The sequence below is a fragment of the Sycon ciliatum genome, chromosome 9, assembly GCF_964019385.1.
Source record: "Sycon ciliatum chromosome 9, ocSycCili1.1, whole genome shotgun sequence".
Taxonomy (NCBI): domain Eukaryota; kingdom Metazoa; phylum Porifera; class Calcarea; order Leucosolenida; family Sycettidae; genus Sycon; species Sycon ciliatum.
Genome location: NC_088651.1, coordinates 1,057,201 through 1,080,932, shown reverse-complemented (window position 1 = coordinate 1,080,932; position 23,732 = coordinate 1,057,201). Strand labels below are relative to the sequence as shown.

At 48.8% G+C, this 23,732-nt stretch overlaps 1 protein-coding gene and 1 long non-coding RNA gene across 2 annotated transcripts; one reads left to right on the top strand and one right to left on the bottom strand.

The window, feature by feature from the left end:
* Positions 1–576: 576 nt before the first annotated feature.
* Positions 577–21,080, top strand: LOC135824825 (uncharacterized). Its single transcript, XM_065337543.1, has 14 exons — positions 577–1,401; positions 2,213–2,284; positions 6,117–6,271; positions 6,457–6,535; positions 7,413–7,527; positions 8,151–8,211; positions 8,780–10,057; positions 10,433–11,285; positions 12,291–12,437; positions 12,979–13,484; positions 15,760–16,230; positions 16,694–16,868; positions 18,610–19,403; positions 20,446–21,080. Exons 1-14 carry the CDS (start codon positions 900–902, stop codon positions 20,644–20,646), a joined length of 5,409 nt encoding a protein of 1,802 aa, XP_065193615.1. The 5' UTR covers positions 577–899; the 3' UTR covers positions 20,647–21,080.
* Positions 20,695–23,418, bottom strand: LOC135824826 (uncharacterized). Its single transcript, XR_010554951.1, has 3 exons — positions 23,303–23,418; positions 21,763–21,855; positions 20,695–21,490 (listed from the first exon to the last, which is right to left on the bottom strand). It is a non-coding gene; the product is annotated as an uncharacterized LOC135824826 (long non-coding RNA).
* Positions 23,419–23,732: the final 314 nt, after the last annotated feature.

Sequence of the window (23,732 nt, the reverse complement as noted above, 5' to 3'; positions counted from 1 at the left end):
CGGTTCACGTTGGCGTAAACGCTCCGCCATCAGCCGCCAACTCGTCCCATGATGACTCTCTCGACCGTGACTATGACTGATGCATGGGATGTGCACGGATACACATGTGCGTGTACACATACAACCCTGCGATTACCAGCGACGTCAGTTACGCAATGTAACATGTACATAGGCCTGCCTAGTACGGCTGGATTGGTGGGCCGGACAGTTTGCAATATGTCATGACTGACGTCAGCCAGTCACTGATATCGAGCTACACTACAGCATGAACACAGGTACGGGTAGCGTGCTTGTGAGCCGTAGTCTGGTTTTGCGTTTGGCATCATACGGAAATCCAGCCTCCCTGCCGTAGATCTACAGTGTACGAGTACCGGTATGCATTCGCCGCATGTATGGCCATTGTCACTGGCCACATACTCCATAGCGACACAACCGCTCCACGACTTGACGGTCCTACCCACTGCTACAGTCTAGATCTTGGAGACGGTTGTACGGGCCACCCTTCAACGAATCAGGCCGGTGTCAGCTGGCTCTGTTTTTGAAGTTTTCCACTTGAACACTGAACTGCGGGCAGTGCCGGTGTAACGTAAATCCTGCCAGACAAGGCTGTGCCGGCCAGCACTGGTGAAGTCGCTCAGTTCCGTTGTTGCATCTTGCACTTTATTCTCCCATTGAGGGCAGACTGTTGGTGGTAGACGAGTGAAGAGCTGTTTCGGCAGTCTTCTCAGTCTGGTTGGACGGACGGGGAAGGTCCTGGTGCCTCTCACAAGATGTGGTAGTTGCGATTCGCACAGCCAGTTCACACGAATCTTATCACTTCAGTCCTGTCTGGAGGAGCCAGCGAGTTTCTCACTTCATCACTTTCCACATCGCAGGGATTCTCGGCCAGGGAGGCAGGCATGGCTAGCATTACGCCTAGCTCTTCGCAGCAACCTCCTTCGCTGGCAAATCTCCCAGCGCACGCCGCAGCCAGTCGCGGAGACTTGACCGAGCTGAAGCGCTTGTACAGCGATAACCGGTACCGTCCAACTCGAAGCGATGCTGCGACCGGTGAGACGCCGATGCACGCCGCGGCGAGGTCGAAGCGACTGGAAACTCTGCAGTTCCTGTTGCAGGACAGCGGCGTCGACCCACAGACTCGCGCCAAAAATGGAGAAACGGCCGCACACATAGCTGCCCTGGAGGGTTGGGTAGAAGGCCTTGACGCTTTGTGTTCATTCGACGAGCGACGACGAATTCTCATCATTACGGACCAAGATTTGCAAGGCCTTACACCGCTACACATCGCCATTATTCGCTGCAAGGAACCCCTCGTACAATGGATACTGGAGCATTTTTCCGCCGAACAGCTCAAGCTGAAGCAACGTGGATCCTTAGCGGTGCACTTCGCTGCGGCTTCAGGTAGGGACTCGGAGAAAGTCATTGCCTAAAATTATACTAATTTGTAGGTGTAATGCGGTGATATGCCCTGTCATCACTGCCCTCGAGCGTCCATTGTGTTTCGAATGCAAACTTGACCGCTAAGTTGGCAGTTAGAATAAAGGGCAAGTAACGTTTTTGCCGTCGTCCTGGGTTCTGGCCAGGGAGTACACAAGTATTTTACTACTCCCTGGTTCTGGCTACATTCTAAAATTTTCTGAAAGGCTTCAAAGCACATAAATTTCACACTCGCTCCTTGTTCACCACCCCTAGACCCTGGCCCTAGAAATGAAAATTCATGGGAGAAATGTGAGCAGTAGGCCTTGCAGTTGCAGTTGGACATCAAGATCAACACAATGCATGCTACAGTCATCACTTGTACTGTTGTAGCAAAGAAGACAGCAGGATCAGTATGAATTATCAGATGTTTTGTAGAGGATCAGTATGAATTATCAGATGTTTTGTACAGGATCGGTATGAATTATCTGGTGTTTTGTACAGGATCGGTATGAATTATCTGGTGTTTTGTACAGGATCTGTATGAATTATCAGATGTTTTGTACTGGATTGGTATGAATTATCTTAATGCAGAATGCCAACCCAGGGCGAGTTTCGTGCAAGCAAACAGAAAAACAGGGAACTCCCCCCCCCCCACCAAACCAAAAATGGAGCGGGGGAGCATGGCCAGATGGTCTGGGTGGCTCCAGCAGCTCTATGAGCGTAAGGTAAACTGTATTTTGATGATGACCGGAGTGCACTGTGTATTCTTCTGTGGTCCGCTTCACACCCGCAGGCAATCTGATAATCCTGAAGATGTTAGTACGCCACGCAGGACAAGACTGTGTACACGTACAGGATGAGAACAGTAAGTCCAGTCATGTGCATCATGTACAGTAGTGTATGTAGTACAATGTAGTGTATGTAGTCCAGTCATGTGCATCATGTACATGTAGTACAATGTAGTACAATGAAGTATGACTGTGCTAGCCGGTGTCCTCTACATGTATGCTGCTGCTGGTAAATACAGTGAAACAGCTGTGTAAGACGACCGCTGCTCGTGGGACCTTCAAAACGTGGTCTCTGTAACCAGGTGGTCGCCTCATCCAGGGTCATTTGACTGGAAATAGCATCCCTTGGTCCTGGCTGCAGTGGTCTTCTAGGGCAGGTGGTCACCTTATCCGAGTGATCTCCTTGACCGGAGTTACTGTACAATCATGTACTACTCCGTGTTGTGAGCAGCAGTAACATACTCTACTCCGTGCTGTGAGCAGCAGTAACATACCCTGCACAGTGTACTCTACAATACTACTACTACTACTACCGGTATGCTGTCTGGTGAGTGTTTTACACGAAACTGCGGGTAACGGCGGAAAAGGGATTTGTTTGCTTCATTGCTGTGTGATCATTGTACAATACTACTACGTGTATGTTGCTGGCGGTGGTCGGGTACTGGTGATGCTGCTGGTGGTTGGGTACTGGTGATGCTGGCGGTGGTCGGGTACTGGTGATGCTGCTGGCGGTGGTCGGGTACTGGTGATGCTGCTGGCGGTGGTGGCATCATGTGAAGCACAGTTGCTCGAATAGAGCAGATCTGTACTGATCGACTCAGCGGCACAGACTGGTGTCCACATTGCTAGCTAGGGCTGTGTAGTTGCTAGAGTTGTTATACTTACATGCTACCCGCTATCACCCGCACCAGACCACACCAGACCACACCAGACCACAGCAGACCACACCAGACCACACCAGACCACACCAGACCACACCAGACCACACCAGACCACAGCAGACCACACCAGACCACACCAGACCACAGCAGACCACACCAGACCACACCAGACCACAGCAGACCACACCAGACCACAGCAGACCACACCAGACCACAGCAGACCACACCAGACCACAGCAGAACACACCAGACCACAGCAGAACACACCAGACCACAGCAGAACACACCAGACCACAGCAGAACACCCGTACGTATAACATAATAAACGCCAATTGTCCCACGTGTATAATGCAGACACATGGCTCGGTCCTCTGCCGGATTGTCCTGCTAAAGGTGGGATGGGTGGGGGACAGTCTGTGCTCATGGAGCTGGCTGGATTTCACTTTGGTCACCCCGGCCTCTGTGATTGTTGTTTAGCCATTAATCATGCCAACAGTATTATTTACATAACACTAGCTCTAGAGTGTACAGGACTGCAAGTCCAGTCTACAGTGGTCGATGGGGTGTACAACAGCAGAACTTCACCTCACGTGACTAACCCATACTTGCCAACCCTACCGGAATTTCCGGGAAAATCAAGGAAAACTCGCTTTCGTCCCGATGTGCCGGAAAATTTATAACATCTACCGAATTTTCGAAAAATGTCCGTCAACACCTTTTTGTTGATTTTCAGTATTTTGGACGCTCGCAGTGCTGTGATCAAAACGAAGGTCTAGCGAGCGAGAACTTTTGAGTTAGCGCACGAAAAGTACTTTTTTCCCGTACATGCTGTACTATTTGCGATTGTTTTGTGGTCATGGTGACGTCACTATGATGCCATATACAATATTTTGCACAATTATGAAAGGAATTTTGGTGGACACACCCATTCCCATCGCGCTGCACATGCGAACCAGTTCCGTTATTTTGACAACATTTCGGCACTTGGCCATCGTCAGGTAATAACAATGAATACTGTGGAAGCCACACAAGAGCAGTATAATTACGCAGAGTGTAGCGCCAAAAAAGATGCTTATTATGTCACCTTGTTTGCAGAAGGGGGGGGGGCAGAGAGAGAGAGAGGTGCAACTAGCACATCACGGAGAAGAAGCAGCAGAAGGTAGCGCGCCATTGCATTGTGCTCTGTGAAGTGAGGGTGCGTGCCATGGCGTTACGCAGAGTGTAGGGCCAAAAAAGGGATGCGAGTTATGTCACCTCTATGCAGAGGGGGGGAGACAAGGTGCAACTGTGCACATCACGGAGAAGAAGCAGTAGAACTGTGCTCTGCGAAGTGAGGGTACATGCCAAATAATTATGGTGTTTATTCTAGCATATTACAGGAGGGGAGCACGGAGGCCCATGCGCCAATGCACTATGAGGTCAGTCACAGAATGTGTGAGAAAAGCAGACAACTGCGAAATCCCACACTTCCATGCCAAACTGTTACCACCAGGGACGCGACGAGGCATCAGGAACAGAATGGATTTGAGTGACCCGCCTCATACTATATTCAGTGATATTGAAAAAAGAAGAGTAGCAGCAGGGGAAGCTGAGAAAATTCACAATAAATCTCATCCGGTGCTTATGTTGACATGGGGCTTAGCATCACGAATCTCGATCGCCTCGCGCAGTTTGCGACCCGAATTCCTTTCAGAGATGAATCCTTTCAGAGATGAAGCTGCAGGAAGCCTCAGCCCTTCTTCAAACTTGCACAATTATGTTTCCGTAAAACTCTCAGACTCCTTGCTGGAGGCCATTGAGATCAGGAATCGCAAGGCAGCAGTGAACTGCGATGACGGGTGGCGCCTAATTGACTGAATCACGGCAAAGTTACTGGATTAAGTTACCACTCAGCACTGCGACCTATCACCTGAAATCTACTGAACTACCACCGGACTTGTCCACTTACACTTTACGCTATCATTATACATTCACTGTTCTATGGCTCTCTTACGTGTGGTTTCACACCCTCTCAGTCTGTATGAAATTTACATTACAAGTAAATCTAATACTTCTTGAATATCTACTTGTATAGTATTACCCAATGTGTGGACTTAATATGTGAATTTCAGGATGTTAATTGTACACTTTTTGTAGGTGTGAATGTCTCTAGTATTTTTCCCTCTGCTGAGTATATTGTGTTGGCGCTTGCCTCTTCTTTTGCATGGATGCCCTGATGATGCCCAATGGGCGAAATATTGGCATTAGGAAATCTATTCGATGCAGCTGAGAGCCTGTTATGTATGGTGTGCAATGGAGATATTTTCTGTTGCACAATTATGATGTAAAAATTGCAGATCAAGAAAAACATCATCAGTGTCAAGAAAACTGTTTGCCAGGGGTTGGCAAGTATGCTAACCTATAAAATTAGCTGCACGCTAACAAGGTATTCATGAGATGAACAGGGTCACAGTATACCCTGCTTTGGGTACAACTCTCTGCTGTTGGTCGTGTTGCACTGTTGGTCAGTGTAACGTATCGAACCCTGCTGCGTGATGTCAAACTCTGCAGGCGTTACAGCAGCACAGGTAGAGGATGTGCAGACTGTTACACACTCTCAGGGGGGGGGGGGGGGTACTCTTGGTTACACTCATGCTAAGAACATACACATCTCTTCTGCACACCAGTGACACTGGAATAGCGTGTCTGCATTGGAGACTGTTGTGTTGGTTGATGACCTCCATTTGCTACACCCTTTTAGAGATTTAGCTACCGTGAATCTTCAACATCTCGGCCATGTATTCCGATGGATGTTGGTGTTGGGTTTTCTTGTTATAATACTTGACGTATATAGGCGACAGGAGCATACCCAGATGCAGCCTACACAGGATATGACAGACAAATTAGCTGTCACTCTAACGCTCAATTGTAGTCAATGGTTCTCAAACTCACATAATAATATATCCCCTACAACTGAGCATCACATGCTTGGGAAAGAAAGCTGGGATACTCAGTGCATGTTGGCTATTGCTATCCACTGTTGATACAGGCACAACACCGGCTTACTTTGCCGCTCAGGAGGGCCAGGTGGAGACTCTCAAGTACCTGATTGTGGAGTGCGATGGCGATGCCAAGGCAAAGTCCAATGATGGCATGCAGCCAATCCATGCAGCAACGCAGAACGGCAAGGCAATGGCTGTCAAGGTATGACGCCGTCGTCATGGCTTGCACTTATTGCATACAGGATATGTACGAGTACAGCATGTGGAAATGTTATTTGGCGATGATCTCCATAGATGCAATCCTTAGATTTCTGCCATGCTTTTCTTGTGTGTGCGTGCGTGCGTGCGTGTGTGTGTGTGTGTATTTCTACAACTGACTGTGTTTAGTGGCTTGTCGGCAAGATGGGTCGCAGTCTGCTACAAGAGCGCACCAGTGATGGAGCAACTCCAGTGCACTTTGCCTCTGGTTAGTTGCCATACTATTATTCTCCTGAGTATAAACCACGCTTTAAACACTCACAATTCACCCAAACAAGTCAACGGGGTTTATACTCCGATGGTCAAGTGAACCGTGGAATACATGGTAGACATCCGTATTTCTTTCATTCAACATCATATGCCTCCACTGATGAGCTCAGGAGGAGCGAAACAGCTGTCTGGAGGGTCACTGTCAATATCAAACTATACACCAGAATTGTCCTCGCTGTGGTGATGGTGATGTGAGTGCAGAAGTTTGCAGCGTCAACGACCTTTGTGTAGTGATGGTGACTGGTCATAATATGTCTGTATTTCATTACCAAAAATTCCGAGTGAGGTTTATAGTAATTATTACTTTATCAGTTCTTGCTCCAGTCCGGCTTATACTCCGGGAAAAAAACGCTATGATTGTCATGAATGGTCGAAGTGCAAATTAGCTATATGTATGTGTGAAATGTTGATGCTGTGCAACTGTAATGCTTGTGGTTCATTAGTACAATCATGTTGTTACACTGTATCTTAGTCGACTTGCGGCCATTCGTAATCAGTTGACTCAATGAGACGGCACTGAGGCTAGTGAAATGCATGAGCCTGTAGAAATACAAAGTGGTTTGAAGAGATTACGGCTGGTATTCCAAGTCCTGCTTCAATGTACTCAGTCAATGTATTTCAGTGTGCTGGTCTCTGCTACCATACTCTAAGGATGTGATGCCCTCTTCTCCTGCATCTGGTGAAATTTGATATTAGTAGAAGTGTGTAGTGTAGTGGGTGGCTACAGTGAAGCATACGTATCTTGAGAAAGGTGTGTCACCACGTCAATGTCTATCTGTACTTGTGTTTGTATGATACTTGTCATGGCTGCTTAGCGGGAGGTCACACGGACATCTTGAAGTGGATGTTGAACTCACAGAATGGCTCTGCCCTGGCCAAGGTGTGTGATACGCTGCAGTCTACACCAATACACGACGCAGTGGACTACGGGTAAGTGCCAAGACACAGAGTTAGCATGCTACTCGTGTACCGTGTCATGTAGGGACGTCGGACGGTATTCTGCACTGTTGCAGCCATGCAGAGGCAAGACCCTGGGCCTCCCCCGGGGGCTTTTTTTGGAAAATTGGGCCCAAAAACCCCAAATTGTATTGGTGCAAAAACCTCAAGATCAGATTATTGGCGCGACTTTGGCGACACGTGTAGCACCAGGCCTGACATCCCTGCATGTACTTATATCCTCTGTACAATTATGTGCACTGCACGCTCCAAGCCGGCCAGCACAACACACTCCTGTTTGTCCTGAGAAAAGGCTAGAGAACGCAGGGTGCCCCCGGGGACTCAGAAGTTTCTGTCGTCTGTGTAGGATTTGCGATGAAGATAGTTGAGTTTCACAGTGCTTGATTCAATGTGGAGTTTGACAGTGCTTGATTCAATGTGGAGTTTCACAGTGCTTGATTCAATGTGGAGTTTCACAGTGCTTGATTCAATGTGGAGTTTCACAGTGCTTGATTCAATGTTTGCTTACACGTTTGCAGTTTTTAATATTTTCATTTATATTGATCGATGTTAACAGTGTTTCTACATGGTTTGCTGCTGGTGCTTCTATGCTACAGTCACTTGGAGTGTGTCAAGGTGCTGCTGAAGCACAATGCTGACCTCTTCGCTGTTGATGATGTAAGTTCAGGATTGTTGCTTGATTGTGTGCTCTGCTTCTACTAGTTTACCCTCGTGATGGATGAGTTATGCCCGAAAAATTGTGGCGAATCTATATACATGTAGAATGATGTTTGTAGCAAAAATACCCTGTGTGAGAATTTGACCCGAGAAAATTAATGCGAGGAAAAAAAGGTTTGTTATATCCAGGATACTTAAAACTTTGGTTTCATTGTATATTTAAAAAGCAGTTCAAGAACCCAATCATGAAAACAATTAATATAGTCACAATTGTGTCAGCTTCATGATGTCAGTCATAACAAAATAATCATGATGCAAAGATAGCTTTGCAATCAAACATCATTGGAGCATTGTGAGAACTAGCAGGATCCGTCTCCGTGGGAAATGGTGGGACTAGTCTCGGTAGGGAATGACGGGACTAGTCTCCATGGTAACGGGGGAATAGTCCCCATGGTAACGGGGGGACTAGCCTCCGTGGAAATGGCAGGAAGAGTTACCATGGGTGTGTTACCTGTCTGAGATTTTATGTTGATATAAATGTATTGTCCATGTTTGTTTCTGTCACTAGGACGGCACCAGTCCATACAGCCTGGCCATGTCACAAGGCGACACGGACATCAAGAAGTTTGTGGAGGACTACATGCGACAACGTCGTCTCAAGCCGCCGGTGACGCACAGTCTGTCGACCAGCCAGGAGTGGGAAGATCCGGCGTACCGGCCGGTCGGCAGCGCGCAAGCGTCTGTAAAGCACCCGTCCGTACCATCCACATCACAGAAGGACAGCCGTCCAGCGAGCATGGTGGAGGAGAGCAACAGCAGCGTGCAGACACTGGACTCCCACACTCAGCAGATCCGCGTTGCACAGCAGCAGGTCATGGCCCATCACCTGTCCACGGCACTGGAGGTGGTCAGCGAGCAGCAGTCGTCCGAAGGCAAGCGTCCACTCCGCCGTCGCAGTACCCGCGAGATCGTCACCGGCAACCCGAACAGCAAACACGGCGACACGGTGGCAGCAGGGCTTGCACTGAAGCCCAGCTCACCTGTGAAGCAGCACTCGGCACCTGCTGGACAACTCGACCTGGAGAGACCCATTGTGCACAAGATCGAGCCAACCAGTCCAATGACGGCGTTTGCCGAGGACGACACACCTAGCGAGGAGGACCAGCCCAATGACACCGGTATGAAGGCTAAGGTGTCCTCAGAAGACCGCCGTGATCCCGACGGTCAGGAGCACGGTGTTGACTCATGGTTCTCGGGATCACGTGAACGCGCCGGCACAGTCAGTGATCGCCCACCCATGGCACTGCCGCTCAGCACAAGCATTGACGATCCTGATGTGGCCGAGGGGGCAGAAGACGATGACGGTAACCCAAGGAAGAGACACATGCAGCACACCGCCTCGTGGTATTCGTCCGACGGCGAATCAACACTGGACAGATTTCAGCAGGCTAAGAACGCACCGGATAGTGGCCGGGCCGGTCGCAAGCTCAGGTCCAAGTCCAAGCGTCCACCTGCAATGCAGTACATGCCCATGTTCCAGCCGATGATGACACCTTACGGTCCGATGATGACACAGACGTTCATGCCCGTTCCAGTGCAGCAGACAATGCCACGCGCTGCAGCGGCGTCATCACGCAAGCAAGGCCGACACAGCCGCCGCAGCGAGGACAAGACTGCTGCTGCAGCGGGCGCCAACGGTGAACCAGGTCCCGAGGAGCAGTCATCCACGTTACGTATGTCCGGTTCTAAACCCTCTCTCGGTGTGGTGAGCGAGGAAGGTGAACTGGACGACGAGGGGGGCGAGTATGATGGAGAGTCAACGCTGACAAAGTCCGTCAAGGAGGAGGTGAGCGGCACAGGACCAAGTGCTTGTGTGTTAATGTGTTGTTGTGTTCCTCGATGGTCATTGTGTTAAATAACTTACTTTAGGCTATGTTTTTCTTTGCCTTTCTTGTTTGATGGTGGATGACGTTAATGTACCAGCATTGAAAAAATGGTGCCCTCTCTTGAATAGTGCCCCATCTGTGATGGACATTGACAAAACAGTGCCTAATCGCACGAGTACGGTATGTGTGGGGACTGTGCAGTCCTTGTCACATTTAGCCTAGCCTTGTCATGACTCGTGGTTGCCACCAGGTCTGAGCTGTCACAGCATTCCTGTTGGTAGTGCAGGCAGCACACTAGAGATGTTCTGTGTTGATGTAACTCCATGTGTGTACAGGACGCGGTGGAAAAACCGAAGAAGAAGTCTCGCCGAGGTGATGTGCGTGTGTCCACTCGGGGCAGCAGTCGACGGCGCCGCACCAGTACAACGCCGTACGGCGTGGTTCCGGCTGCAATGTCTGCACGACAAGCTGCAAAGGCCAAGTCCATGCCACGTGGAATGATGCCTGGAATGATGCCTGGAATGATGCCAGGGATGATGCCAGGGATGATGCCAGGGATGATGCCCGGGATGATGCCCCCGATGCCAGGGGGAAAAATGTCCGGATCGATGCCCAGAATGATGCCAGGTATGATGCCCGGGATGATGCCAGGGATGATGCCTGGAATGATGCCAGGGATGATGCCCGGGATGATGCCCCAGAAAGGTGGCAAAATGCCTGGCACAATGCCCGGGATGATGCCTGGGATGATGCCAGGTGCGATGCCAGGTATGATGCCCGGGATGATGCCCCCTAGAATGCCCACTGGCCAATCCGGGAAGGGTAAAAACGCCTCGCCCCAGAATGCCGGCATGAACATGCAGAATTATGGCATGTTTCCTATGATGCCGGGAATGCCTCAGATGATGCCAGGACAGGCTGGAGGCATGGGACAACAGCAGCACGCAGGCATGGCAATGTCCCCAGCACCGACACTACAGTCGCCCACAGTACCGCCGCGTCGTGCCAGCGTGTTCAATCGTATCCTCGGCCGCAATACCAACTCTGCGCCGGACCTGAGGGAAGGCCAAGGTGGTGAAGCGAGATATGACACGGTGGCGCATGATCTGGAAGACGAACAGGATCTCGATTACAAGGACGGTTCGACTATTGCGGAACTCATCATCAATACATCCGTTATCGGAATGGGTAAGTCAACCTGATGAGAGATTTGATGTTTGCGCGTCATAGTGATTGCGCTGGGCATAGTGATTGCGCTGGGCATAGTGATTGCGCTGGGCATAGTGATTGCGCTGGGCAGCCAGCAAATCTACTACATGTAGCTGTAAGGTTCGTAGCTACACTCATACACTGATGTAAGTTGATCCTGTGTGGTGTTCATCTTACTAGAAACGTGACATTGACGTTGAAATCCTATTCTAGGGTATCTCCAAAGGCAAATGGATGCCTACGAAATGATGTGATGTTATTTAGCTCCAAATTTTGAAAGATAGAAAAATGTCCCGGAGAAGGACCCAGCATACCGCCACTGCATGGCCGCAACAGTGCTGAATACCAGCCTTAGCTCTGCCTGGTGAAATTATAGTGGTTGGACAAATATAGTCAGGAATATTGCCACAGGGATACTTGTAAGCCAGACTACAGTTAAACCTAGTGTAAGCGACCTCTGTGTTTGGTGACCACCTGCTCTTAACCACCGTTTTTCCATGCACCGACAGTTCTACGCAGACACTGTGGGACCTGGTTCTAAAGACCACCTGGCTTTAACGACCGTGTTTGTTTGCACCGTGGGGTGGTCGCTTACACCAGGTGTTCCTGTGCTTCTACAGTGTTACTCGATGTAAGCAAAATTTCCACCCAGCGGCTTATACCGGTAATATCCATCTTTGTGCGCAGGAATACGAGCTGGAATATGACCTTTCCTCTCAGAGGGAAAGGAGCAGAGCCTGGTTTTATCCTAGTGAAATACAGGATTTACGTGTGTGTGTGTGTGTGTGTGTGTGTGTGTGTGTGTGTGTGTGTGTGTGTGTGTGTGTGTGTGTGTGTGTGTGTGCGTGTGAATGTGTGTGTGAATGTGTGCGTGTGAATGTGTGCGTGTGTGTTTGTATGTGTGTGCTTGCATGCGTGCGTGTGCATATACAAGTTGATACTCATAACGTTAAGTGCATGTACCTACCTCTGTTCTATATGCAGGAATTGTTGCTGACATTCCGAAGCACAAGAGTCTGCGCAATGCACTTTCCAGCAGCAACTTCATCATGGCCAAAAAGCAGTCGATTGCCGCCTCATCGGGCCTTGGTGAGCCAGTCAGCTTGGATGAGGCACGGCGTATGACGGAAGGTAAACTATGCACTTGTTACCTTGTGTCTCTTTGTGTGCAACTTACCTAGACTAGGGTAGGGGAGCTAGAGATACAACTTACCTAGACTAGGGTAGGGGAGCTAGAGATACAACTTACCTAGACTAGGGTAGGGGAGCTAGAGATACAACTTACCTAGACTAGGGTAGGGGAGCTAGAGATACAACTTACCTAGACTAGGGTAGGGGAGCTAGAGATACAACTTACCTAGACTAGGGTAGGGGAGCTAGAGATACAACTTACCTAGACTAGGGTAGGGGAGCTAGAGATACAGAAAGTAGTGATCACATTAAATTTTATCCGATTTTACCATTGCCATAGCGTCATCATGTATTTCAATTGTCCATAGTTACAAGTGAGGAAGACTGGCGTACTCGTGTATGAGTGAGTTCAGTCGGAATTCTCTCTCTCTCTCTCTCTCTCTCTCTCTCTCTATCTATCTATCTATCTCTCTGTCTCTGTCTCTGTCTGTCTACTTGGATCTCATTGTGGTGTTGATTGACCTTTCTCATTGCCCCACAGAGACCCAATCCAGCACGTATGAGGAGCCTGCAAAGCTGACACGGCCACGACCACTTGGTGATAGCAAGCCAAAGTCTAAACCATTCCAGAAGCTGTCAAAGAAGCTGAGTTTCCGCCGCGGCGGCGGCAGCGTGCCCGACCTGGATGACTCGCGACCGTCCAGCGCCTGGGAGTATGACCAGCACATGGAGAAACGTGCCGGAGAGAACTGGATGAGCGGAGACATGCCTGAAGGGCTAGCCGCCCTATCACCATCTGATGCCAGGCCTGCCAAGCAAGTCAAAGAAAGCCGGAAGAAGAAGGCCTCAACCACTGCACCGCCGCCTGCTGCTGTTCCCAGTGCCGGAGGGCTACAGGTTGGACGCAAGACCAGCGGCAGTGCATCCATGCTGGGAATATTCGCCGGCGGTGGAGGACAGCCCGTCAATCCTTACCACCTCAACAGCTCGGCTGACAAAGGCGGTCTGGACACCAGCCTGTTTGAGGAGAAGAAACCTGAAGCACAGGTCAGTTGTCTGTTGTCATTGATGGCTGGACGTGTTGTTTTGGATTGTAAATGTGTGGACCATGCATACTCTCATCAACCACCATACCGTAGCTGCACTCTCCAGCCGACCTTCACACGTGGTGCTTGTGATAAGTGATGAGAAATCTGCACAGGGCCGAATGCTGCTGTGTACCCCTTCGTGTAGGACCATACATACCATGCGTACCTTGTATTTAAAGAGGACTGAACCATAGTGCTATATAGTGCTATGCAGTGCTATATAGTGCTATATAGTGCTATACAGTGCTATATAGTGCTATACAGTGCTATATAGTGCTTTATCACTCTCTTATTATTGACCCCCACAGAAACTTGTGATCTCTAAGCGGTCAAATATCAGCATATATTAGAGAGGTTTTGCATTCCGAATTTCGGAATGATTTTCGACTGTGCTTTTCCGAAAAAAGCGCGTTCCGAAAAACGGTATTTTCAGTGTTTTGCATTCCGAAAATCTGATTCGACTTCGTTTCCAAGGGTTGCCATGCAAAACAAAATGGAGAGCGTCGAAGGGGTTGAGCAGGATCAAATCCATGTGCGCAGGTCAAACTGAATTATTTGGGTGCGGTTCGAAGACGAGGACGGACTGATGGTGGACCAAGTGATCCAACAGCTGAAGACGAGGTTGGCGAACTACTGTCTTGTACTGTCAGTAGGCTTCATGGCAAAGGAAGATAGAGTGTGAAGGAGTGTGAGAAGATTAGTCAACATGGCGAGATCAGCGAGAGCAGCAGAACCAGCAAAAATCAAAACTACATACGTGGAGAATTTTTCAAATAATCGAGAGCAGCAGAAAGCAAAAATACAAACATGAAAAATACACTTTTTTGTATTCAAATATGCACTCCCAAACATGAAAGAGCCGAAAATACATTTTCGGAAAACCATGCACTTTCGCCACCACACTTCCGAAAGTTCGACTACTTTTTCGACTGCTGCCGCCGCATTCCGAAAATAATTCCGAAATTCGGAATGCAAAACCTCTCTATTGACCGCTTATATTGACCACTTATTATTGACCACTTAGCCTGAGGACTTAGAACTTTTTCCTCAACTTTAGAAAAAAATCAGAACTGAAAGAAGAAAAATCTGAAGCCAAATGCTGGGATTTGAACCCAAACTGTCAGATTCTCAGTCAAAGAACTTGGGGAACATACTACAAGAGACAACTGAAAACTTTGGTTTGCACAGAAGTAATGTCCAATGTAAACGGCATATGTACATACTATTATACTATTACAATAGTATTCCTTTCTTCCTATAGCAAAGCAAAAACAGTTTTATGTATGCTATGTCGTGATAAATCTATTATTGCCCTCATAATTGGTCAATATATGAAATATAGACCTCGTAAAAGACCTCGGGGGACCTCGGTCTTTTACTCGTTCTATATTTCATATATTGACCTCTTTAATCGTGCAATAATAGATACATATAGTGCTATATAGTGCTATACAGTGCTATATAGTGCTTTATAGTGCTTGGACATAGTGCTATATAGTGCTATGTCCAAGAACTGTGAGCAAGGAATAACAGCCATGATGTGTGCTGCTGAAAGCTACATTTTGCATTTTGGGTCTTTCAGTTCTGTGAACTGCCACAATTGACCGGTCATGAAGGAGATAGTTCTAGAACATGAGGTCATGGTGTGTATACAAGAGGGGGTGGGGTGATACAGTTTATGCCTTAACGCCCTTCTGAATACTGAGACATGTCTGACATGGAGCAACTGGGAAAGTGATAGCCTGTGTAAGGAGGTGTCCTGGATATGTGCAGTTTACTTCTCCTTCTCTAGCCAGATCAGATCAGCTCAGTGATACATGTGGTGCTACCTACCCACCGCAGCATTCACGTTATATTGACAAATATCACAGTTTGTACCACACGTGTACCACACCTGCAGCCTAACACCTGCAGCCTAACACAAGGCGACGTTAGCATACCTCACCTTCTTAAACTCACGCTCTTGCACACTGCCGATGTCTTATAGTCTGCTAGCAAAGCAAAGCTCGGTGTTTATTTTGCTCTTGTGGAGCAGTTGAGCAGGGCTCGGCACACGGCACTGTGGACATCAAAGTGTATAGTCATATGTAGAGTTATTTTCTGCTAGGATTGCCAGAATACCAGCAGGAAAATAGTGTGTGTTTTGTTGTTTCTTGCATTGCTGAGCATCAATGTTGAAATGTTGACCGTGTCCTTTGCCCGGTGTGAATTTCTCTCTCTTTTGCTTACAACAGAAACCCGAGTATCAGAATACTGGAGCACCACACGCTCCTAAACCTGACTATCAGAATGCTTCAGAGCAAACCTCAGCAGCACCACCTCCGCCAGGTCCGGCACCTCCACCTCCGTTCGTTGAAGAACCGAAAACGGAGGACGCAGAGAAAGCAGCCGACGAAGAAAAGGCGACCGGCAAGTCTAGAGTCCCGCGGTCATCTCTCAGTGACCTTTACGCAAAACCATCAATGAAGGGCTCCCCTACCGGTGCAGCTGCTGCTCCCATGAATGCACAGCGCAAGGTATCTCCCAGTGCGTATTCTAAACCCATGCCTAAAGCCCTGCGCCAGGTTGCAAAGATAAAGGACAACGAAGGCCAAGCATCGGTGAGTACGGTGGCCAGTACGGCTAAGGCCAGGCAGCATATCGACCGTGTGGTGAAGACTGATGTGACGGCCATGCTCACCGACAGTGGTGAGGATGGGTCTGAGGTAAGGACATGCCTGGGGACAGTCAGTGCTGTGTGACACATAATCTGATGAGACATGCCTGTACTCTTGCTTTGTGAGGTCATTGTCTGGAGTGCAGGTGTATTGATCCACTCTGACTCAAGTATGTTAGGACAAAGACTACCTTGGATGTTAGGACAAAGACTACCTTGGATGTTAGGACAAAGACTACCTTGGATGTTAGGACAAAGACTACCTTGGATGTTAGGACAAAGACTACCTTGGATGTTAGGACAAAGACTACCTTGGATGTTAGGTGCACATTCCTGCTACCCACGTGGATACTTCAGTTTTCTTATCAGATTTCTACTGTACATGTGAAAGGCTAGAGCATGCAGAGTATGGTTAGCTGACATGGAACACAACTACAAAGAGTAGAGCATGGTTAGCTGACATGAACACAAGAAAACAATACCGGTCCTGCTTTGTCCATGTTTGCTGCTAGTTTTCATTCGCCCGCTCTGCAACTCAAGACGCGGGCGCTAGCAAGGCGGACGCGTCAGCTTCCGCCGTGCCGTCCATAGATGCCGACGATCCGTTTGGTCTGTCTGAGCTTGCCCTCGCTCTGCAGCTTGCAGGAGAGGCCGAGTACTGGAAGGAGTCGTTGTCCTTTGAACCGCGTAAGTAGACGACCATATTATAATAATTGTGTATTGCTAGTTTGGTTACCCTGCGTAGTGCCCTGCTAATTCGGTTGCCCTGCGTAGTGCCCTGCGTAGTGCCCTACGTAGTGCCTTGTTAGAGCCACACCACCCTTTGTAGTACATAGTTCGTTCCGGCAGACCAGCCTGGCTATTGCACTGTCAGGTAGTGCAGCCTGCATGGTGTGTAGTCAGGTAGTGCAGTCTGCATAGTGTATTGTACTGTCAGGTAGTGCAGTCTGCATAACCTGTTGTGCGGCATACCAGTATGCATAGTGTATTGTGCGGGGGGGGGGGGGACTGTGTAGAAAGCGAGGTGCGGCATACACTAGACATGGTTAGCATTTTACCGTTCACGCTATTTTCGATGGTCGACGTGTAGAGGGCGAGTCTACTTTTGTGTGTTTTCGAGACACGGTTAGCAGGTCGGCTTCTGAGTCCTGACTCCTGACGCAATGATCGACGTGTCACGTAACCCTAGTTGGAGTCTTACCGTTTCGTTATCCCGCTAAACAGAGCTTTCTATCGTCGAAACGGTACCAAACCGACGGTATTTTGGGTGTTGGGTACGAGTACCGTTGGCTCTAGCGCGTGAACGGTAAAATGCCATGTCTAAACACACAAAAAATGGTACAGGCCGACCGTCGAAAATAGCGTGAACGGTAAAATGCTAACCGTGTCTACTATCACCTGCCAAGTGCTATGCGTTCTTGTATATGCCTAGCGTGCGACGTTGGCCGTCTACAGAGCTCCTAGTATTTAGCGTATTCACATGTGGTGTGACTGCCAAGCCAACACCATCCACACAGTACTGCACAGTCTACATGGTCTCCATACTCACTCACTGCTCACTCACTCCATGCTCACTCACTGCTCACTCCACGCTCACTCACTGCTCACTCACTGCTCACTCCATGCTCACTCCATACTCACTCACTGCTCACTCACTCCATACTCACTCACTGCTCACTCACTGCTCACTCCATGCTTACTCACTCCATGCTCACTCACTGCTCACTCCACGCTCACTCACTGCTCACTCACTGCTCACTCCATGCTCACTCCATGCTCACTCCATACTCACTCACTGCTCACTCACTCCATGCTCACTCACTGCTCACTCACTGCTCACTCACTGCTCACTCCATGCTCACTCCATACTCACTCACTGCTCACTCACTCACTGCTCACTCACTGCTCACTCCATGCTCACTCACTCCGTGCTCACTCACTGCTCACTCCACGCTCACTCACTGCTCACTCCATACTCACTCACTGCTCACTCACTCCATACTCACTGCTCACTCACTGTTCACTCACTGCTCACTCCATGCTCACTCCATGCTCACTCACTGCTCACTCCATGCTCACTCACTGCTCACTCCATGCTCACTCCATGCTCACTCACTGCTCACTCACTGCTCACTCCATGCTCACTCACTCCATGCTCACTCACTGCTCACTCCACGCTCACTCACTGCTCACTCCACGCTCACTCACTGCTCACTCACTGCTCACTCCATGCTCACTCACTGCTCACTCCATGCTCACTCACTGCTCACTCCATGCTCACTCACTCCATGCTCACTCACTGCTCACTCCACGCTCACTCACTGCTCACTCCATGCTCACTCACTGCTCACTCACTGAGTAGGTATGGAATAAGTTTACTCAGCTTCTCCCTGTCTTGTGCATGTGTGCTGGCTGTATTGCGTTTCAGAAACTGATGGTAAACCTCAGGCAGAGTTCAAGAGCTCCGCAGCAGTGGAAGCGAGTGCCGCAGCCGCTGTTGTCTACGACGATTCCCTACTGGACGCGCGTAAGAAATCTGAGCGCAGCAAGGCGCAGCCATCGCAGGGTGTGCTTGGCTCATCCAAGGCAGGAGGCGGCGGTGGACCACCTCCACCTCCTGCGCCAGCACCCGCCCCTCTCGTCGTCACGGCAACACCGGCAACAGCATCCGATGACGTCATGGCAACCATAGCAGCGCTGAGCAACTTTGGCGAGTCTCCGCCAAGCTCACCACAACCCAGCGTTCCACAGCGCAACTCCAGCATGCCCTACGCAGAGAAGAAGATTGTGAAGGGCCAGCCAAAGTCCAGCTGGATCAACGCGTCCAACTCATCACGACTCGCACCCAGTAAGGCATCACCGTTCGCACCAGCGTCCACCAAGTCAGCAATGGTCAAGGTGGCCACCACTGCGCCAGCACCAAAGCTGACCATTGTATCGGATGGTAGTGGTGCTCCAACTGCTCCACCACCACCCCCTGCTGCTGCTGGTATCGGCAGGGGCAATGCGGCCGGTAGCTCGGCACTCAGTGTTCCTGACGTTAGCGCACAGCCAGGTACACCCGGTGCTGCGCGCAAGATGTGGAAACAGATGGTGCAGAAGAAACCCTCAGATATGGCCACAGTAGCGGTACAAGCTAAGGATACTGCCAAGAGCACACCACCTCCACCACCGCCAGTATCGGTACCAGCGCCGGCCGCCGTGAATGGGAGGAAGCCCTCGGTAAGAAGTTGTTTGTACCTATGTTTTGTGTGATCACATCTACACAGGATGCATGTAGGGTTTTGAACCGGTTTGACTGTACTCTGCCTAGTGCTGTTGCTGCTGCTGCTCAGTGCTGTTGCTGCTGCTGCTCAGTGCTGTTGCTGCTGCTGCTCAGTGCTGTTGCTGCTGCTGCTACTGCTACTGCTGCTGCTGCTGCTGCTGCTGGTGCTGCTGCTGGTGGTGGTGCTGCTGCTGGTGGTGCTGTTGCTGGTGGTGGTGCTGCTGCTGTTGCTGTTGCTGCTGCTGCTTCTGCTCAGTGGAATCTGATCTCATGAGTACTCGTAGGCTGATGTGCTGCACTGTACAGTGCAGCAGTGTACAGGCCAATGTCGGGGCAGTGTACAGTGTACAGTGTACAGTGTACAGTGTACAGGCCAATGTCAGCAGGTATTGTGCTGTACACTGTGCCCTATTGCAGTAGTGAACTGCTCAGTGCAGCAGGCAGGTCTTGTGCTGTGCAGTGCTTGGGATTTAGGGATTTAGGCAGTGTGTGTGTGTGTGTGTGTGCTCGCGAGTGTGTGCGTGTGTGTGCGCTCGCATGCATGAGTGTGTGTGTGTGCTCGCGTGTGTGCGTGTGTGGGTGCGATGCATGAGTGCGTGTGTGTGTGCGTGTGTGCGTGTGAGTCAAGGCTAGGGCTGCATACACTTTGACCCTGATACTGATACTTGCTTACTTTACAAAGGCAGGTTTCGTTGAGCAAAATTGGAGGAGCATTTTGGCTGGCAGCCTACTTGGGGTTATGGAGTAAAACTGTCGAATTTCGGCTTTCGGGATAGAATAATCTACCACTATGGTCACGTCACGCTGTTATGCTGATTGCTAAGCTTGTGAGTTACGAGATCATGTGGAAGTGCTTGATAGTGAAGTGAGAGTTTGGAGGTTAACGTCAATGGCTACTTTCATATTTTTGTACAAACTGACAATGCACTGTGTTCCCCCGAATTCCCTGCCTGGCTTGCCTCATCCACTGTTCTGTGTGTATGTATGTCATTATTGCAGACGAGCATTGTTGCTAGCGCTGCATCATCAGTGACTGCCAATCCACCTCGCACATCAAAGATCTCGCAGATGAACTCTAAGCCACCGGACCCGCCGTCCGAGGCTAGTGTTAATGACGAGCTGGCCAAGGTGTTTGAGCGGCGGCGCAACAAGGTAGCTCAGAACGCTTTCCTCAACGAATACAAGAAAGCGGCGGTATAAGAATAACGCCGTTGGTTACGCCAGAGAGTTTCTATAAATATTGTAGAATGAGAACTTGGCACTGTGTGGTTGTATTTTGAAAAATAATTGTTGAGCAATGAACTGTGCATATTGAGATCATTATGAGAATTTCCAGGATGTTTTCAAAACACTATGAATATACTGTACACGGTTTGCACACTCATACTACATGCTACTGCATTATAGTAGTGTCAATATACATATTCACTGCTTGCTTATAGCACACGTCGTCACACATACTACTTACAGCACTGCTTGCTTATAAAATTCTATGTTTTTATCACACATGTACTGCGGTTTCTAAATAAGCTGCAAACAAGAATATGTACATCAAGTACATCACTACTTACTTCTTCACCACCGGACAATTATTTTATATACATGGGGATCATTGAAGTGGCCTCCTTGGATAATGAGTTTGTTTCCATTGGGCTAAAACAACCTTGCTGCGTGGTCGCTAGACACAGTCTCCTTCAAAACAATCCTCTAGACAATCCTCTAGACGGCGGGGTGTGGAACATTTGCATAACAAACATCGGCGGAACTGGAAGAGAGAAACGCTGGGTGAGCAGTTGTTCTTCCAGGACACACATATTCATTGCTCGTTAACAAACTGAAAATTGCCAACTGAATCTGTACACAGCCGTCAGTTGACAATGATCCTAATCATGGCATCCGCCTGTAGTTCCGCACGTAACGGTATGTTATCTGCTGGTCGTCATCTCCACACACGGCACGTATTGTCCTTGCTGGATGTCAGAATCCGGTCGCCATCATAGCTGAACGCCACTGAGAACACTTCATCGGTGTGCCCTTCCAGTACCTGTGTGTGTGTGTGCGTGTGTGTGTGTGTATGTGTGTGTGTATGTGTGTGTGTTTGCAAGTGTGTGCATATGAATGCATGTGAATGAGAGGCACACAAGCAGGCAGGAATACAGACCAGGCATACACAGAGAATGGGTTAGAATGTGACATGCAGCATTTAGAAAAAAATGCATAGCAACGTCCAACTATTTTAATACCATGATCATGAACACAGATAATATAACCACAGTTTCACACGTGGCAAAGACTGCCCTCATACCCGGCCCTTACCTGTGAGCATGAACCATCTGATAGATCCCACACACGCGCAGTTTTATCAATGGAAGCTGAGAGTACTCGTGTTCCTTGAGGGTTGAACACCACCTGATTAACACAATGACAACGACGACGACAGCAACAACAACAACAACCAACCATGAGAATAAAAATTTGAAAACCACGACAACAGCAGCAGAAACAACATACTGTAAAGCTGTAAAATTTCAGTGGAGATTTATTTTCGGTAACTTCGGTGCAGGTAATTTTTACCTAAAATAAAATGTAGGGCTCAAACGGTTAGTCCGATTAACCGGTTGCAGACCGGTTACGAAGAATTAACGGTTAACCGATAAAGATACCGGTTACGCAGTAACTTTTCAGTCAATTTTTCAAGTATCACGTCGTTGCAAAGTATGCACTTTCGCAGGCTGTCGCACGCGTACGCAATTTCTGGGCTGTCAACTCGGTCATATCTGGTCTCTTGGTGTGAGAGTATGTATGAATGAGCATGCAAGAAAATGCACATGTGTGCGTAGTATTGAATAGGGTACATTTTTGAATGAGTATAGTCAAATATACGGTTAAAAAAGAGTCCGCAGGATTGCCGCGGCTTATAGGTTATAGCCGTTAAACCGACCGTTAGCTTAGCAGTTAACCGTTAGGGGTAAAACCGTGACCGTTTGAGCCCTAATAAAATGCGACTTAACATTCACCAAACCTACGCCACACAGTGTGCAAAATGCATTTTTGGATCTGGAAAACTGGTTTACCGAAATCTTCCTGCTACCGAACCGTTGATTTTGGGTAATAACGATAATAGTAGGGAGGTTTCGCTCTACGGAATTACGTATGAAAATAACGTATGAACTGCATGGAATTTTCATACGTAAAAATCAGAGCTGTTGGGTTTTGCTCTACGTGATTTCTCAACGACTAGTCGACTGCTAATGCGTTGTTGCTTTTGAGACGCGTTGGCTGCATGCGCCCACTGCATGCACCATGAACCGAAACCGCATTTTCCATTATATTTTGCACGTGGTGTACGGTGTGTGTACCTTGTGTTTCGCGCGGCTTGAATGTTGCCATTGACAAATGCGGAAAATGCGAAAAAAATATTTCAAAAAGTCCTGCAGAGGACCCAACGTAGGAAAGAGCTTTCCTACAGAAATCCGTAGAGAGATTTACGTATGAAAGTTGCCCTCGCTCCCCGGGGCGTACGACAGACGGATTTTCATACGTCATTACGTAGAGCGAAACCTCCCTAATATTATTACACCAGGGAAAATTCCCGTTTTTACTGAGTAGAGAGCATGGATGCGATTGTGGCACTGGGATGACAAAACACCATGTGCCCAACTGCCACATCCGCTGTCACAAACAGGACTAGTACCAGCACCAACAACGGGAAACAGTGAGGGTAATACAAGAAGTCCATAGACATGTGAAATACATGAAGTAAGTATATGCACACATACACCCACTGGCACACAATGGCACCCACAGGCACACTTCCACGCACGAACACTGTCATGAAATGGCTTAATTAGCTCACCTTTCCTACTTCTTTTCCATGGCCCTCCAGGACATCTGTACATTCACCGGTCTGGATGTCGTACAAACGAACAGTAGCTACATAAACAGCACAGCACAAACACAAACAAAGTACACGTTATTGAATAGGATACCGATAGGTGAGCAGTTTCTGAGAATATCTGCACAAGGCAGAGAGAGAGAGAGAGAGAGAGAGAGAGAGAGAGAGAGAGAGAGAGAGAGAGAGAGAGAGAGAGAGAGAGAGAGAGAGAGAGAGAGAGAGAGAGAGAGAGAGAGAGAGAGAGAGAGAGACAGAGAGAGAGAGAGATAGAGAGAGAAAGAGAGAGAAAGAGATAGAGAGAGAAAGAGAGAGAGAGAGAGAGAGAGAGAGAGAGAGAGAGAGAGAGAGAGAGAGAGAGAGAGAGAGAGAGAGAGAGAGAGAGAGAGAGAGA